Source organism: Rhinoraja longicauda, chromosome 17 (assembly GCF_053455715.1).
Source record: "Rhinoraja longicauda isolate Sanriku21f chromosome 17, sRhiLon1.1, whole genome shotgun sequence".
Classification (NCBI taxonomy): domain Eukaryota; kingdom Metazoa; phylum Chordata; class Chondrichthyes; order Rajiformes; family Arhynchobatidae; genus Rhinoraja; species Rhinoraja longicauda.
Genome location: NC_135969.1, coordinates 21510854 through 21529528, shown reverse-complemented (window position 1 = coordinate 21529528; position 18675 = coordinate 21510854). Strand labels below are relative to the sequence as shown.

The 18675-nt window shown below is 46.0% G+C and overlaps 1 protein-coding gene across 1 annotated transcript in view; it reads left to right on the top strand.

Moving 5' to 3' along the window:
- Positions 1–8420, top strand: part of nckipsd (NCK interacting protein with SH3 domain) — a 100805-nt gene extending 92385 nt beyond the window's left edge. Inside the window, exons 10-13 of the mRNA XM_078414319.1 lie at positions 861–989; positions 3822–3914; positions 6313–6485; positions 6718–8420. Of these exons, the coding sequence (XP_078270445.1) occupies positions 861–989; positions 3822–3914; positions 6313–6485; positions 6718–6918 (596 nt within the window). The 3' untranslated portion in view covers positions 6919–8420. The remainder of the gene's footprint in view (positions 1–860; positions 990–3821; positions 3915–6312; positions 6486–6717) is intronic.
- The last annotated feature ends 10255 nt before the right edge of the window (positions 8421–18675 follow it).

Here is an 18675-nt window from a genome sequence, read left to right as displayed (position 1 = left end):
AAAACATCATCTATCAATTTCCCTCCACACATGCTATCCAACCCGCTGAGTCCATCACAGCAGCTGTCCTCTTTTTGTAAATATAATTCTTATTTGTTGCAGTTAAAGGAAAAATATCCAGTTTAATTCTATGTCCTACATCTTGATTCTCGGCCTTCTAGGTTATGGCAACAAAAGTGTTCATCTGGGCATGTACTGTTGGTTTCTGCCTCTGCCATCATCTCAGGCATGCCTTCAGACTGAAACCATTCTCCCCACCTTCCTCTAATCTCCTCTGAGTTTAGGCGATTGCTCATTAATCTCTATTCTAAACTGGACCCCTTATAATTTTGTACTAGCCAAGAAAATTCTTAACCTCTTTCTTGAAAATAAAATAACTACAATCAGTCAGTCCAAACAATCTTCATTGCAGCAATGTTCCCATCTGTTAGTCATTTTTAGTTTAGAGATTTAGCGCGGACACAGCCCTTCTGCCCACCAAGTCCACACCGACCAGTAATCCCCGTACACCAACACTATCCTACACAAGCTAGGAACAATTTTACAATAATACCAAACCAATTAACCTATAAATCTGTACGTCTTTGGAGAGTGGAAGGAAACTGGAACTCAGAGAAAACCCACGCAAGTCATGGGGAGAACGTACAAACTCTGTACAGACAGCACTCGTCGTCAGGATCAAACCCGGGTCTCTGGCGCTGTAAGGCAGCAATTTTTCCACTGTGCCATCGTGCTGCCCATCCGGGCCAGAATCAAGCTCCAATCATTGGCAACCTAGTCTTCCAATAATCTTTTTTATATATTTACCTTTTTTTATAGATCAACACAGAAAAAAAATAATATCTCACCTATGTTTGCAGAACACTTAAACTCGGATTTCATCCAATTTCTCCTGGACGTGATTGAGGATGGACTACTCTCTGATTCCACTGAACAACTTCCAGACTTGTTTACGAACGTACTGCTTTCTTTCAATCTCCATATACTCGGTGCGTTATTCTCAGATTATTAGTTGTTTAATAATTCATTAATTTCTTGGGATGTAGGACATCCAACATTTATTGCCCTTCCTTGTTTTCCTGGAGAAGGGCTGGAGAGGCTGCCCCCCTCCAAATGTTATAGCCCTCCCATGAGGGAGGTCACTCAGCCATTTTGAATGTGCTTGCAGTAGTTGTGCACCATTGTAACCACTTAGGCCACTCATAAGGCACAGTGTATCAGTGCCAGTACTGGGGATAGATGATCTACCCAGTGTACCAGCGTCAGTTATCTTCCCACTTAGTTATCTTCCTAACCGTCGCCTCTCCTGGGTGCCTACACCCCAGCCTCTGTGTGGCTCCCCAAACTTGATCACACCCCACCATGATCCTTTCTTAGGTTTTGCAGATTCCAGCTTTGCTTGATATTGTATTGTCTTTTGGTTATTCCTAAATAAGTGGGAAAATAACATTGAAGGTGTACATTTCATGTTAGAATCCAGTTCAATAATTTTTGTAATTTTGATGTTGAATAGAAGGTGGATAGACAGCTGCAAGGTTGGATTCCACCAGGTGGTGCTGCTGTCTGCACCACTCACCCAGAGAGCTTTCTGGGGTAAAATCTAACCTCAGTTTTGATTTCAGATAGATACAATGCACTATAAAATATTTATTGCATTTTGCAAAGTTTAATTACGTTTATCAATTAAATTAATATGTTTCACACATCTTTCAATTGAGGACGCCAAAATACTTGTGTGGCGTTAGCACATTTCAGTCTGAATAAGGGTCTTGACCCGAAACGTCACCCATTCCTTCTCTCCAGAGATGCTACATGTCCACTGATTTACTCCAGCATTTTGTGTCTATCTTCAGTGTAAACCAGCATCTGCAGTTCCACCAGTCTGAAGAAGGGTCTCTATTCGAAACGTCACCCATTCCTTCTCTCCAGAGATGCTGCCTGTCCCACTGATTTACTCCAGCATTTTGTGTCTACCTTCCCTGTGAACTAGTGGGTTTGCTCTGGGTTTACTTTAGAGATACAGCATAGAAACAGGCCCTTTGGTCCACCAGGTCCGCACCAACCATGATCACCATGTACACTTAACACTATCCTACACACTCGGGACAATTTTACTAAATGAAAATGAAAATATTGAGGATCAACTCCAAGCCCGGAGGAAAAGTTGAAGTCAAACAGATACAGCAAGAAACACGCTGTCTGCACTGTCCACCAACCACCCGTAACACTAATCCAACCCAAAGCTACATTCTCCCTGCATTTTCAATCAACCCTGCCCCACCCCAGATTCCAGCACTCACCTATGCACTGAGCAATTTACAAAAGTCAGTTAACCGACTGACCTACACGTCTTTGGGATATGGAAGGGAACTGGAGCACCCGTAGGAAACCCACACGGTCACAAGAGGAACATATAAACTCTTAGACAGCACCAGAGGTCAGGACTCAATCAGATCAATAGAGCTTTGAGGCAACAATTCTACTAGCTGAACCACTGTATTTCCTCTCTGCCTGATCGAAAAGAGATTCTGTAGTAAACTGCAACCAAATAGTAAGGACAATAAATAATAACCCATTGTCACGTCCATTTTCACTTATCCAGATTATCCATTCGTGCCACATATTCTGTGTCCATAACTAAAAGCAATTCCACACAAAATACATCCACACAGTTTGTTTTTTGAAGCAAAATTTATGGGGCATTATAGAAATCATTGCCTTCTCAGAGTTTGTGGTATTAAGTGGTATCCTCTTTGCAACTTAAAACAAACTTATTTTCCTCTCTTTTTCAATTCTGACCTGAAGAATGAACTTTGTATCTCTCTTCGGAGGCAACTTCTCCTGCTGAGTATTTCCAACATTTTCTGATTTTATTTCAAATTGCCCACATCGTCAGTATTCTGATTTTCCTGGTTTGATTAACACCTTTGTCCTGATAATCAAATTAATGTTGCCTGTGCATCAAACATCTGGGTGCTGTCTACGAGGAGTTTGTTCTCCCCTTAACAATATGGACTCTGTTGGATGTGGATGTGGATGTGGAGAGGATGTTTCCACTCATGAGAGAGTCTAGGACGAGAGGTCATAGCCTCAGAATTAAAGGACGTTCTTTTAGGAACGAGATGAGGAGGAATTTCTTTAGTCCACAGGTGGTGAATCTGTGGAATTCTTTGCCACAGAAGACTGTGGAGCCAAAGTTAGTGGATAGCTCTTAAGGCAGAGATAGATAGATTCTTGATTAGCATGGCTGTCAGATTATGAGAAGGCAGGAGAATGGGGTTAGGAGGGAGAGATAGATCAGCCATGATGGAATGTCAGAGTAGACTTGATGAGCCGAATGGCCTAATTCTACTCCTATCACTTGTAACCTTATGATCTCCCCCCACCCTTATGGTGTTTTTCTCCTCCCACATCCTAAAGACATGTGGGCCAATAAGCTAATTGGCCAGTGTTAAACGTCCCTCATGTCCAGGTGAGTGGTAGTATCTGTGTTGTGTTGGTGAGAATCTGGGTAGGTTAGGTTTTAGGGAGTCGTCGCGAAACGGGTTGAATTGCACCAATTGCCAGCACACACTCTGAAAATAATCACCAAAATGTTGCAAAAGGATGCTCAGTGCTGGATGTGCATGTACTAAAGAGCAACAGGCGGTGTTGCCACTAAGAGGCTTCCTTGCAGATCTAATCATTCCCTGGCAGAGCTAAACATTCCCTAAAAAAGAGATTCTCCAATGTACGGACTGGAACAGGTCTGAACCAAGCAGACCTACCGCAGTTGAAAAGTGATGGAGTGTTGTGCTAACTGAATTCTATTGCACCTACAGTGCCATCCAGCAACATCATCATGAAGACACTGGTTAAGCGAGAAAATGTGAAGGTGTTCACTGAGAAAATACTGCTGCTGTTAAATCGAGCAGGTGAGCATTGTAACTGGAGGAATGGTTTTAATTATGTTTGCTCTGCATATGATCAGTGACTCCCACATCCCTCTGCACATCAATTGCATTGTTTGAGAAGCAAGCACAATACATGTCACTTTGACACATAGCAAAACTGAAAAAACAGCACCTTCCAGTCATTATGCTCTGTTTCCACTTTTAAAGCAATGGTGAAATACAAATAGCATGACAATATGCAATTAATAATCAGGTGCACATTTAGTCAAATAAATGGTATTCAGAGTCTTGCATTTCTCATGGGTTTTGGAGTGGAGTCAACATTTGATTCATGTTTTATATTTTGGGGTTTGTTTTTTGTTGGCATCTTCGCCCATCTCCAATTTGCCCTTTGAGAAGATGGTGGTGAACTGCTTTCTTGAACCACTGCATTTCTTCCGATGAAGAAGTTCCCAAGGATCTCGGGGGCAGGGAGTTCCAAAATTTAGACCAGGTGATGATGAAACAACACAATATATTTCCAACTAAGGATGGTCTATGACGTGGAAGAGAACCTGCATGTGGTGGCTGACAATGGTCATTTCTACCAATGCTAACTTGGACAGATGTATCTGCCACAGGTAGATACGTGAAGATGAGTCATATAGTTTTAGCCATCTTGTTGGTTCACCCACTTCCTACCACAGTCCCAGGCTGGCAACCATATCCTTCAGGACTCAGTCTGCTTGCCCAGTCGTGGTCTTACCATGCTGGTCATTGGACATTGAAGCCCTAACTAAGTACAGTGCCTCTTTTGAGGGGTGTTCAACATGGACTAGCACTGATTCATTGGGAGAAGGAGGACAGGAGGTGATACACTAGTTCTATGTTATCCCACTTTCACATCCTATATTGGACTTGCTGACAGGAACCAATTAACCTACAAAGCTGCACATCTTTGAATTATGGGAGGAAACCAGAGCACCCAGAGAAAACTCATGTGGTCACAGGGAGAATGTACAAACTCCACACAGACAGCACCCGTGGTCAGGATTGAACCCGGGTCTCTAGTGCTGTGTGGCATCAACTCTACCGCTGCACTACTGTGTCGCTCTTACTGGATATTACTGGAAGAGGAGAAATGAGTGAGAGTCCAGTTGGAGCACAGGGAAACAGGTTATTTGGAGATAGGTTACCTAAAATTGGAATTTACTGAACCAAGAGGACATCTTGGATGTCCTAGAATAGAAAGCATATGCGCTAGAGACAGAGAAATTGTGAGCAGGATAGCGTCTCGAGGCAGGGTGAGAGGAGGTGTAATCCATGTAACTCGGAGTGATGCATTTGTAGTATACATCAGTAAATATACTGTGCCCCGTGACAGGACTCAAAAGAGAATTTGTTGAGGGTGAGTATAGGTTCCACCAGGCAGAAGGGAGTGTTAATAAAGTGGAACTGATTGGGTTTCAGTTCAAGGATGAACCGGAGGGCTTTGAGATGTTCATGTTGGGGGATGGAGATGTAAAGGCATTGGAGGTCCTTGGTAAGGATTAGGTAATGGCCGCCTAGATATTGAAGGTAATTGAAGAGTTGTTGATGGATATGTGTCTCGGATGTTGATGGGAGCACATCTGGAGCTCTGGTGGGACCACATCTGGAGCTCTGGTCAGACCGCACTAGGAGTTCTTGTGGAACCACATCTGGAGCTTTTGTGGAACCACATCTGGAGCTCTGGTCTGACCGCACCTGAAGCTCTGATGATAACAGATTTTGGTCTCTTGACCCAGTGAAGTATTTACTTGCCATGAAGATTCACTGCTGGTTTGTCATGTGGGACTTAATCAGAGTAAGCTGGGCCTTCATTCTCCACAGTTTAGGAGAATGACAGGAGAGCTCATGAATACTTGCTAAAAGGGATTGGCAGGCCATGTGTTGGGAGAATGAAGACCAAGAGCATGGACACTGTTTCACTGTAAGGGATAGGCTCTTTAGTGCTAAAGTGGGCAGGGGAACATTTGAAATTCTCTACCAGGGGGGCTGTGAAGTTCTTTCAAAACAGATCAATAAATTGCAAGATGTGAAGGGTTTTGGGGATCAGGGAATGGTACAGGAAATGTGTTGAAGTGGGAGATCATTCACAGTGAGTGGGGGCAATTCATGAGGACTGGAAGTACATCTAGTTCATGGGAAATTGTTTTACGATCTACATACGTGAAGCTGCACCACACGTATGCTGGCTCGGAAATAGATGCAGTGATCCCATGGTGTCACTGGTTTATTAAATCTTTTAATTAGCACGTGGCACAAACTATCAAAGAAAGGGTAACTGCACGCAACAGCCACCAAGGACAACCCTCACTATGAACTTCCAAAGGTTGAACTGTTTCTAAGATGTGTTCTGTGCACCAAGGTAACGTCCCCCTCTCCCTTGTCTCTTCAGATGATCCTGTCAGTATCTTCAAGCACCAGCCACAGCCACCCCACTCTGTGCTCAAGTTCCTGCAGGATGTATTTGCTGACAAAGACAGTGCAAGAATCTTCTACCGGACCGACATGATGGTTATGATTGACATAATCGTGCGGCAAGCATCGGACCTCTCTCCAGGAGAAAAGGTCAGGACACTGAGTTGATTAAAAAGGATTTCTCACCATTATAACTAGCTGGCATACACCGTTTTCTCCGGGTGGGTTTTCTCCTACATTCCAAATGCGTGCAGATTTGTAGGTTAATTGGCTTCTGTAAATTGGAATCGTTTGCGCTCTAACATCTTCTGGTGCTTGTCTTGAACTTGTGTGTGAGTTGTGGTGGACTTCACCCACAATGTTCTCCTACATGTTCCCACAGATCAGGATGGAGTACCTGTCGTTGATGCACGCCATAATCCGCACAACTGACTACACCTGCCACCGACACCGCTTCTCTGATCTGCAGATCACTTTCCAGCGAATCTTGGCTGAGGAAGAGAATGACCAAGCATGTCAGATGGACAAAATGATCGTCAATGAGATTTACAAAGAATTTCCAGACTTTGTTGTTGAGAACTAACTCAGGAATTCTTGTGCCAACAGTATGCAATATTCAAATACTTGAGAGACTTGCTGGTGTGGTTTGTCTGCTAAATTTCTGGTCCCTATTTGATGGTGTGCTTTTAATCTGCAACTGAACCCAAAGCCTATTGCTTAGAATCAGTTTCTGATTTCTTTGCTTTCTCCAGTTGCTGCAGAAATGGTGGAGCATTGTGACTAACCGTTATTGCTAGACTATATAGATTGCCATCATGTCCAGAACCTCAGTAATTCTAAAGTAGAAAAGCCATGTATTTATGTAACTACTAACCCAAGAGAGCGCAACATTGGAGAGGAGGATTTAATGTACTTTGCCATCAAATTATTTCTGGAAACTGTTGGTCGCATGGTTTCCAAGGCTTAGCTAACTGGCAGGTATGCAGCCAGCAGATCGGATGCTTGACATACAGTGATGCCACCGTGCAATGATTGTTGGTCACTGTGGGCATTATCAATGAGGGTACAATTATGGCAGTTTGATGATGTAATCTTAACTTTGCCAAAGTAACACCCACCACTTCACAATTGTGGTTGGAACTTGAAGAGTTTAGCAAATTATTTTACTGACTGTTAACTTTTTGTGCTGACAGAGTTAACACATTTCTGTCTGACAGCTTTACAGAGCATGGCGGCATGCCCGGAAGCATCACAGTGACACACAGAGCCGACTAATACTGGTATTGTAGATACATTTCTCTGCGATATCGCTGTCAGAAAATGGCAACTAACTATAACAGAAGGTAGTATTTAGAGATTTCTTCGACTGCCCTCCCTCATCGATGTGATAGGAGAGTTTGGTTGTTAATTCCACGTTAGCCCTCGCTTCCACCACACGAGTTAAGGTCAAAGATTGGAGTGTGACAGAGAACTGAGTTGATTTATCACCTAGGGCTTTTGGCCAGTGCTGGCATTTACTGTTTAAAACCTGCTGGTCACAGATTGGCAGCTGTGTCGCAATAAAGCTCCCAGCTGTTGTTACTGAGGTAGCTTCCTGAAGCAGACACCATCTTTGGGCCTGATCACCTCCTCAGAGGCAAGAAACATGGGTGCATTAAACAGACCAGGGTACTGTGGTGTGAACTGACTGGGCTCAAAGACCACTCCAAAACATGCTCCTCTCCCCTTGTATCAACCTGTACTTTGTGCAATCAGCAGCTTTCTGTGTACAAACTGCCCCGTGATGGTCGGCTGACACCGCTGCTTGCAAAACCTAACCAAATGCTTCAGTTTAAGTACCCTCAAGAGAATGGCGGTGATGGCGTTGATATGAGATGGAGTGAGAAGCTAATCACTCGTTGCCTGCTAATCTTCTCAGGATGTGCGAAGGACATATGTAGCTTGCCCTCTGAGCAATCCAGCAGTGACGTTGTTGTTGGGAGTGTGCAGGACTTGCTGTTGCCTGCAAGAGCCTACCCTTCCCGGTTTCCAGTGCTGCTTGCTATTTGGTATTCCACTGCTCATAGTCATTATAATTAAAGCAGCTGCAACCACAGCTTGTACCTGGTATTCTCTCTCTCTCCTGGCATGCACTGCCATTTTTGGACTATTTGACAGGTTTTCTGTTACTGCATTTTATGGTGAGTTATCACCCTGACCACTACAAGGGTCTGCCCCCACCTTCCTCGGGGCGCTCCCCCTTCTTCGAGAATCTCTCCTCCGCCAGATGGTTAGCACCTCCCTCCCCAGGGTTGCCTCCACCCTCCCCAAGGACTCTCCAAGTGCTGCTATCCAGACTGGTGCTTTGCCTTGGTGCCATTTTTCTGCATCACTTCTCTTAACATCTATAAATTGATTAACTTTGGATATTGTCAGTGACTGGGGCTCCTCCGTTCCATGCCCAATGCCCCAATGCTACCCCTCCGTCCTCGCTGCCCTGTACCCTGTGCCCACCCCCCGACCCCGTCCCATCTTCTCTGTTCCAGCTCTGTGCTCACACCCTTGTGGTCACCCCCCTGTGCTCACCTCCCAGTTCCCACTTCTTCATTTCCACCACTCTCTCCACTGTATGTCCACTATTGTGATTGTGGTCATTGTCTTTGTGAAGCTGGGTGGAGTACACGCTCCAATTTACTACATTAATAGTGCTGAAGTGGAGATACCTTCAGGTTCCTAGGCATAAATAGATGGGGGCAGTGCAGTTGATGTGGTTTCCTTGGACTTAGTCATGGTTCCATGTGGAAGACATATCCAGAAACAAAGCCTGTAGAATCCAAGATGATAGTAGGACACAGAGGATGATGATGATGGTTGTAGTTTGTGACGGGAGCCTGTGACAGGCAAGGTACCACAGTGATATATACTGGGGAAGACACAACGTGCTGAAGTAACTCAGCGGTTCAGGCAGCATCTCTGGGGAACATAAACGGGTGGCATTTCGGGTTGGGACACTTAAGCATTGGGACCCTTGCTGTTTGAAATACAGGAGATACAATTAGTAAGTTTAAAAAAATTTAAAAAGCAGTTGACAAAATCTGGTGGGGTCCTTGATAGTGAATAGGCGAGTCAGGCTAAAGAATGATATTGATCAGCTGCTAAATTGGGCAGAACAATGGCAGGTGGAATGTAGTCACGCTAAGTGCAAATGATTCCTTTCAGAGAGGTCAAATAAAACTAGCACATAAATAAATGAAAGGTGGAGCCCCTGGAAGCATTGTGGAATAGAGAGTACAAGTCCAAAGGTCTGAGGTGTCAGCACAGATAGTCAGGTGAAAAATGCACACGGAAAGCTAGGTTTCATTCACTGGGGAAATTGAGTTTAAGAGCAGGGAAGTTTTAGTACATTGGTTTAGCCACATCTGGAATATCGTGTACAGTTTTGGAGAGGACATGATTGACATGGGATATAAAGAAGAACTTCTTTCACCTATAGGGTGGCTGGTATTAGGAACACACTGCCTAAAAGGAAGGCAAAGACTCACAACATTTAATTATTTAGAAGGCCATGGACCAAGTGCTGGAAAGTGGGATGAGTGTAGGCGGGTATTTGACAGTGGTACAACTCCATCACCAGGGTTCTGATTGTCCATTAAGCTAGTGATCTACTAGTCATCCCCGCCTCCAATACACTTGGAAGACCTTGACAACTTACGATGGGCACCTCAAGATACTGCACAGAATTCTCCAAAGCTACTAATTCCATTATCATGTCACTGTCAGTGTCATCTCCCAGGACAATGTGCCCAGTATGTGGCCCCAGTTACACTGTCTGGTCTCCTGGGCTACCCAATACCAGCCTCCTGAAACAGACGCATTCCTCCAACCTCGTCACTGGCAGGAGATTAACAGGCAGAAGCAGCGACTCGAGGATGTGTTAGAGGACCCCTGGAAACATAGCATGCCCTTGCCAGCCTGTCATCGCCTGGTGCGACAAGTCAAATGTTCATGGGGGCACCAAGGACTTAAGCGTCCACAACAGGTGCCCTGAGGCCCAGTGAGGGCAGCGCAGCGTCAGATCATCTACCCATCGGGCACCTTCTGACCTGTCAGAGGTGGTGTGCGGTCCCACACTGGCCTCAGCATTCACCTGGAAATCGACAGAGTGGAATGGATGCCAATCGCCCACCACCACCCAAGGGGGAGGAGCCCAGGTGAGGTCTTGGACCCAAGTGTGACTCTAAAATGGGCCATGGATTGAAACCAGGGTTCACCAATAGAACTGATAACATGTTATAAATCTATGTTTAACTTTTAAAATAGATCCAAAGTATGGACAGCAAGTAATTGATGATGATTTTTTATTAAACTGAATTGGTCCCACTGGGCTACCCAAGAGGACCATTGCAGGTCCTCATTGTGGGCAAGAATCTTGGTCAAGGGTGGAGTTTCCTCTTCCCCTCTCACTCTCTCCCTCCCTCCCTCCCCACTGCTCTCCTTTAATCACCGTTTCCTTGCCGGCCTCTCTCTCCATCTTCCGCCTCTCCCTTTCCCCACCGTCTCCCTCCCCTCTCTCCCCAAACCTAGGTCCTCTAAGATAGAGACTGTGACCATTCACCTGATCTATGTCCATCATGATATTGTAAATCTCAAAAATATAACCCCTTGGTTTCCTTCGATCCAGCCTATCCAGCCACTCATAGCTCAAGCCCACTAGTACCGGTAACATCCTTGTGAATCTTTTCTATACCCTCTCTCGCCTAATCATGTCCTTCCTATGGCAACCAGGACTGCATATGATATTCCAGGTGCAGTCTCACCAACATCTTGTACAGCTGTAACATGATGTCCCAGTTACTGTATTCAATCCACCTGCCGATGAAGTTAAACCTTCTCCACTCTGTCAACCAGTTTTGCCACTGTCATGGAACTATGCACTTATACCCCAGATCTCTCTTCGAGAGCACTCCCTAAGGCCCTGCCATTCATGGTAGTGGTGGAAGGGGAAAGTTGGTGGCTGTGAATCGTCTATGAACTCACCTTCCACGCCCTTCAGATAACGGCCTAAAGTCTTGCAGTGATTTCGGGAAGATTTCTACTGTTCCTCAATATGGATATGGCGACTTCGATGCACAGAAGCAGAGAGGTAGCTGCGGGAGGCAGCAGCAGCTCAAGTTTCCTTTCAGCCAGTGTGGTTGCAGGGCCGCAGTTCGTGGTGTGGGAATGGGAAGACGAGACTGCTGCTGGAGCCCCTACTGTAGCCAGGTGAGTGAGCAGGCCGAGTGCAGCCTAGAGCACCTGCATGGAGCAATGTGCCAGCCATGAAAGGAACTGGCAGCATCGTGCAGGGCCAGGCCAACCCTTACATCATCGATATCCCCAAACTCACTCCTTGGTCACCAGGTCATTGGGCCTGAAAGTGAAAAGTATCCTTGGCCACGATCAGACTTGTTATTTTCAGAAACTTGAGGCTTGATAAATGCAAGATGGCATCAGAGCACAGCAACTGTGCGCTGGCCCAGAAGGGCATCTACTGTTATCAAATACAATTGTTCCACGTGTTTTGTTGTGAATGGTTGCACTCATGGTATAATTGGATACAAGGAACTGCAGATGCTGGTTTACAAAAAAAAGGCACAAAGTGCTGGAGTAACTCAACAGGTCTGAAGAAGGATGGCAATCTCAAACATCACTTATCCATGTTTTCCAGAGATGCTGCTTGACCTAGTGAGTTACTCCAGCACTTTGATCCTTTTATTTTCATGGTACGATTAACTAGATAGCATGCAAAACAAAGATTGTTTTACTGTATCTTAGTACATATGACATTAATAAACTAAAAAACTTTAAAAAAAATTAACATGCATGTCCTGCCCTGGTTTAACTTTCCAAAGTGCATTTGACTAAGTCAAATTCAAAATGCCATCCATTGGCCCACATTCCCAGGAGATCTGGATCCTATGGTAACCTAAGACAACCTTCTTCACACTCTACCAAATTTGGTGTCATCCACAAACTTACTAATCGTGCCTCCTCCATTGTCGCCGATACTGTTAATCTCTATGATAAACAACAATGGATGCAGCATGATCCCTGCATCACACCACTGGTCACATGGCTCCTCGCTGAAAAATAATGTGCCACCACCAACCTGTGACTCTTCCCACCAAAGTCAATTTTGAATCCAATTGTCCAGCTCACCCTGGATCACATGTATTCTCACCTTCTGAACTAGTCTATTATGTGGGAGCTCAGTCAAATTCATGAGACATGATTTCCCACAGATAAAGTCATGCTGACTATCCATAATCATTTGGCATTTTCATTTGCAGGAAAGTCCTGTGTCTAAGAATCCCCTCTAGTATATTTCCCATCACTGAGGTCCAGCTCACCAGCCTCACCACCAGTTCTCTGGCTTGTCCTTGCAATCCTTCTTAAATAAAGGTACAATATTATCTATCCTCCAGCCTTCTGGTGGTACAAGACACAAATACCTCTGCCAGCACCCAAGCAATTTATTCTCTGGCCAGGTCCTGGGGATTTACCTACCTTTTTGCAACCCATGAATGACAAAACGTCCCCCTTTGCAATGTGGTTATGTTTCAAGACCTCTCTGTTCTCTTCACTGAATTGCATACCTTCCATTATCTTCTCCTTGGTAAATGAAGAGGTGAATCTTTCATTTAAGTCCTTGCCCGTTTCCCTAGACTCAAGAGATGACCATACTATTTTACAGAGACATATTCTCTGTAGACCACATTCTGACCAAGGTATCGAATATCCCATAAGTCAATGTATTAATATAACATCGCAGCAGAGGAAGAGCATGTCCGTGCAGAAGGGCACTCCAGCCAGTCCTACTCCCCTTCCCATTCGCCACACCTCTCCCTCCTTACAAATAGACACAAATTACTGGAGTAACTCAGCGGGTCAGGCAGCATCTCTGGAGAAAAGGAATAGGTGACGTTTCAGACTGAGGAACATGAGAAGCTGCATGTCCATATGGAAGGTGATGAAAGTGGACACAATAGGCAGAACCATGGCAGGGAGTGAGTAAGGACAGTTGGACGGAATTGCATTTATTTTAATGCAAGAGGACCGATGGGTAAGGCGGATGAACTCAGGGCGTGGATCGGGACGTGCGACTGGGACATTATAGCTGTCACTGTCAAGGATGCCGACAAGACATCACTGATGGTTCCCTCACCCGTGACCTTTTTTAACCACTGCAATCCTTTTGGTGTGGCTATACCCACAATGATGTTAGAGAGGGAGTTCCAGGATTTTGATCCAGCAACAGTGAAGGAACAATTATATATTTCTAAGTCAGAATGGTGTGTGGCTTGGAGGGCAACTTCCAAGTGGTGATATTGCCATGCTTTTGCTGCCCTTGACTCCACCGGGTGGCGCTTCGATGGCAGCCTCGCCTACAGTCTGTCTGTCCTTTTCGTCTTTTTTTGTTATTTTTAGTGAGTTTTAAAAGTACGTGTTAATGTTCGCTGTTTTATGTGGAGGGTGGACGGGGGGGGGGGGGTCGGGGGAACCTTTTTTCAATCTCTTACCTTGCCGGAGATGCAATTGTTTTCCGGAGAACCTTTTCTTTGTGAATGCTAATCACGACCCAAACACATATTTTCACAAAGCATCATGAGCAAAGAGATTGAATGTGTTTAAAACCCCTTTCCCCATTATCCCTCCTTCTGTCTCCCATCACTCACCCTTTTTCATAGTCAAATGTTCAACTTCATGTCTAACGTTCAGCTAACGGGGTAAACCGATACAGTAATACTTGTTCCTCTATCCGCTAGTTGAGCCCTTTGTTAAAACACCATATTCATTGGGCAAATCTGCCTTTACAAATATGCAAAGTTTGATCACCCCTGATCTTCCAGTCCACTCACTGTGGCCCATGCACCTTTCATTAGCTGCACTTTCTCTGTAGCTGTAACACTAAATTGAACACTAGTCTGACGACGGGTGTCGACCTGAAGTGCCACCCATTCCTTTTCTCCAGAGTTCCTGCCTGTCCCGCTGAGTTACTCCGGCATTCTGTGTCTATCTTCTGTTTAAACCAGCATCCTTTGTTCCTTCCTACACTAAATTCTCCACTGTGTCTATTTTCTCTTTTGCACTACCTAATTGTATGGTCTGATTTGCTGGAACAGCGTGCAATGTTTTTCAGTGTATCTCAGTCTGTGACAATAATAAACCAATACCAAATTTTCAAGGAATTTAACAAAATCACTGTTGATTGTACAATTTGGTAGTTTCCTCACAAACTTGGTTTCAATCTTCAGTTGTTTTCAAGCAGCATTGTCGAACACAATTTTGCAATCTAAAAGAACAGCTCTCGTTAAGAGGTAGGATTCCTGACATTGCCTGACTCTTCCCATTGAGTGACATTCTTAGTACCAGATTAATGACTGGGTGTTTAGTGGAAGAAAAATAGCCTCAGCCATGAATAAAACAACATTCTATTTGTCCTTGTCTGTGGTTTAATGCATGGACTTTGAAGGCACCTTCCTGCAGGTTCCGTTGTGGGCAGTTTTAGAGGGAGGAATTATTCTCTGCATTTATTGAAGTGCACTGCCTTCCCTTCCGCCCACACGGATGACATAATTTAAATCCTGTGCTGGCCTGAGCTGGGAGGGAGCCCCTGCCCTCCTCAAACAATCCAAAGCAGGAAATGTTAATCAGGAGGGCGGGGGACTGACTCAGACACTATTGTTTGTTGGGCTGTTTCCCACTCTCCAGCCCTGTCTATAAACCCTCTCGGTCATCTTCAGGACGTTCACAGCACCAGACCTGCTGGACGTTCACCGTCTGCTGAATCAGGAGGGGATGGAGCTGGGAGGAGAGCCGGAGAGAGTCTGTCGACAATCTAGCGGCTCTGAGAGGAGCCACTATCCTGAGCAAGGGTGGCTTTTTATGCTCAGTGGCGGACAGAGTACTATGTAACAACCAATGGATGCTGCTCAGGGTGACCTTTACCAACAGCCAAAGTACTTCCCTTCCTGAGTGTTGGTGACTGGGAACATCAGGCAGAGAAAGTGCATTGTAGAGGAAATCATGCCCTGCAACAGAAATGCCGAGGAAGAATTTTGCGAATCACAGTGCTGACAAAATCCACTTTTGCCATGGCTCCCTGGGTCAACAAGAGACTGTGGGCAGGAACAAAGTCAGGAAAGGGAGGAGATCTGGTACTGGAGAGAGGAGCGGATGGGGTCATGAGGAGAATGAGGCAGGGCGTGATCTGGGGGAGAGAGGAAGAGGATTCACCCTGCAGAGAGGGAGGGAGGCTCTCTGGAGGGCGCGAGGGGGCTTGCTGATAGGAGAGGGGGTTCACCGTAGAGAGAAGAGCCGGCTTACTGGAGAGAGGGGCGCACTGGTGGGAGAGAAGGTGCTCACTGGAAGGATGAAGGGGGGGTCACTGGAAGTAATGAGGGGTTGAGAATAAGTGGAGTTTCACAAGTAACTGCAAATGCTGGAAGTACTCAGCTGATCAGGCAGTTGTTTCGGATCGGGACCATTCTTCCGACTGATGCAATGGAGGGGGGGGGGGGGGGTAGAAAAAAGAGAAAGAGTGGAGCAAAGTCTGGCAAGTGATAGGTGGAAACAAGTGATGGGGGGAGTGATTGGCAGATGGGCGGAGTAAGTGACAAGAAGGTGAAAAGGAGACATAAAGGCCTGTCATATAATTATTCAGCATTAAAACAGGCCCTTTGATCCATGCTGAGCAAGATGCACCGTCTACACTAACCCACCTGCCTGCGTTTGGTCCATGTCCCTTTAAAATTGAAACCATTCCTATCCAGGGGAAGGTTCCTTGGGAGAGGGTGGGTTGAGTGGGAAGAGATGAGCGAAAAGGTGAGGATGGAAAGATGTGACTAGTGGTGAGATCACCTTGAAGGTGTCGGAAATGTCAGGGAATGATGTGTTGAATGCAGAGGCTGGTGGGGTGAAAGGTGAAGACTAAGGAACTAGGGAATCTTTCTTCCATCTGGGCTGGGGGTGTCAGTGCAGAACCTTGAGGCACAGAGGAGACACACGTGAGGGCTCTGTCCACAGCAGGAGGGGGAAGCCAAAGCCCCACCTTGGGAGCAAATGCTGCAGAGACCATGAGAGGAAGGGATGGCTTCCTTGCAAGAGACAGGGTGGGAGAGGTTGTGGTCAGGACAGCTGTGGGAGTCAGCCAGAGTTTTTAATTAGACCAGTCAGTATTCAGTCCCCTATTCTTTTCTGATGGAAAGATCAAAAAAGGGGCTGAATGGCCATGATAAAGAGGAGGCATTCCAAGGAATTGGAAGTTATTGATGTAGTGAACAGCACGCGAGGTGTCTGGATGCAAATTGGAAGAGACAAGATATAATTGAGCTGTTTGGCAATGGGCTTGGGGAAGGAGCAGGGAAAATCATTAGATCTGCTTTGTCAGTCTTGCTTGTGGATTTTGGGAAGAAAACTGAAATGGGCAGTGTTGGGTTGGGGAACTTTAAGGTTGGAGGTTGTGCAGGGGGAAATGAACAGAGGCAGTAAGATTGGTGATGGTTTGGGAAATAATGACCTAGTATTCATTAGTGGGGCCATGGCCCATGCCACAACAAGTTCTGGATCCGCCATGATATAGGGGTCTTCTTTCGTCGCCTCTGCCGCTGGGCATTTTTCTTTGGGAGTTCTTGCCTCCCAGTGATAGACCAACATTCCTCCTCTTGGGGTCTCCCTGCCAGCCTACTACCATCTCGGGATCTTTTCATTACCAGCTGCCAGCGCAAAATCAGCCCTTTTGATTTTCCCACTCCCAATCCCACGCCCTCCGAACGCAAAGTCATCTGCTCACTCAGCAACAATCCCAACATTGTTATTTAACCTGCTGACAAGGGAGGTGCCATTGTGGTCTGACGTCTACCATGCTGAGGCCAGGTGCCACCTCTCAGACACCTTCTCATTCCTACCCCTTGACCATGACCCCACGTACAAACACCAGGTCATTACCTCCCAGACTCGCCTCTGGCGATCTCCCCTCCATAGCCTCCAACCTTATCGTTCCCCAGCCCCACTCTACCCTCCACTATTTCTTCCCCAAAATCTACAAATAGGATTGCTGCAGAAGACCCATCGTCTCTACCTGCTTCTGCCCCACTGAACTCCACACACCTTGATTCCATCATATCTCCCCCATGTCCAGTCCCGTCCCGTAAACCATCCGTGACACTCCACATGCCCCTCAACTCTTCAATAACTTTTAATTTCTCAACCTCCATTGCTTCAGCTTTGCCACAGATGTCCAGTCCCTTCACAGGGAATGAAGCCACATGCAAACTGCAGGAAGAGCACCTCATCTTCTGCTTGGGCAGCAAACAACCCAATGGTATGAACATTGAATTCTCTGACTTTAGGTAACTTCTAACAACTAATCCTTCTCCCCCACATCCCCCCCCCCCCCCCCCCACACACCCCTGTGCCACACCTATTGCCCTCCTTCCCCTCCTACTACATTCCTTCCCCCGGCTTCACATTTCAGTGTTTCATCTCTGGCCTTTGTCCAACCATCTGCCTATCAACCCCCCCCCCCCTTACTTGTGATCACCTATTATCTGCACCATTTTATTCTGCCCCTCCACTCCCCCCTACATCAGTCTGAAGAAAGGTCCCAATCTGAAATGTCACCTATCCAAGTTTCTCCAGGGATACTGCCTGACCCACTGAGTTACTACAGCACATTGTATCTTCATCCATAACAAAATTATGACCGGCCCAGCCTACCTGGCACATCCTCATCACCACTCTAGATACCTGGGAACTGGTGTCTAGATTGGGGAATCTGTCCCACAAACAAGGCAAGCCCTATTCAAAGCATCATGCCTTACCGACAACGTCTCAGATTTCACCATCACAGCCCTGGGTATTTCTCGCCCAGTTGACATTGCCATGACAGACCCACCAGCTGGGTGCAGTGTGGAGATATCGTAGTGAAAGGTGGTGCCCTCAACATTGACACCTCAACCCATGAAGTGAGGTCACACATGGGCAGGGAAACCTCCTGATTGGTGAAGCACCGAATGGATGTGGCTGGGGGAGGCCTTTGACCCTTGAATTGCAAACTCTTTAATGAAGTATTTTCAATGAAATCGCGATGATAAACAGAAAAGGTTCCAAGCATGAGGCAGCTGGAACAGTAAACCCTGCAGGCCCCTGACCTTGCCTGACCCTCTGAGTATTCCCAACGATCCACCTTTTGTGTGTGGTGTAAGTGAGGAAGGCGTCGCCCCTTCCCCAAAGAGTACAGCCACTGCCCTCTGGGCAGGACTGGTGCCAATTGTCCATTAACAGATGCACACTGCCCACGGTTAGGTCCACAGGCCGGTAT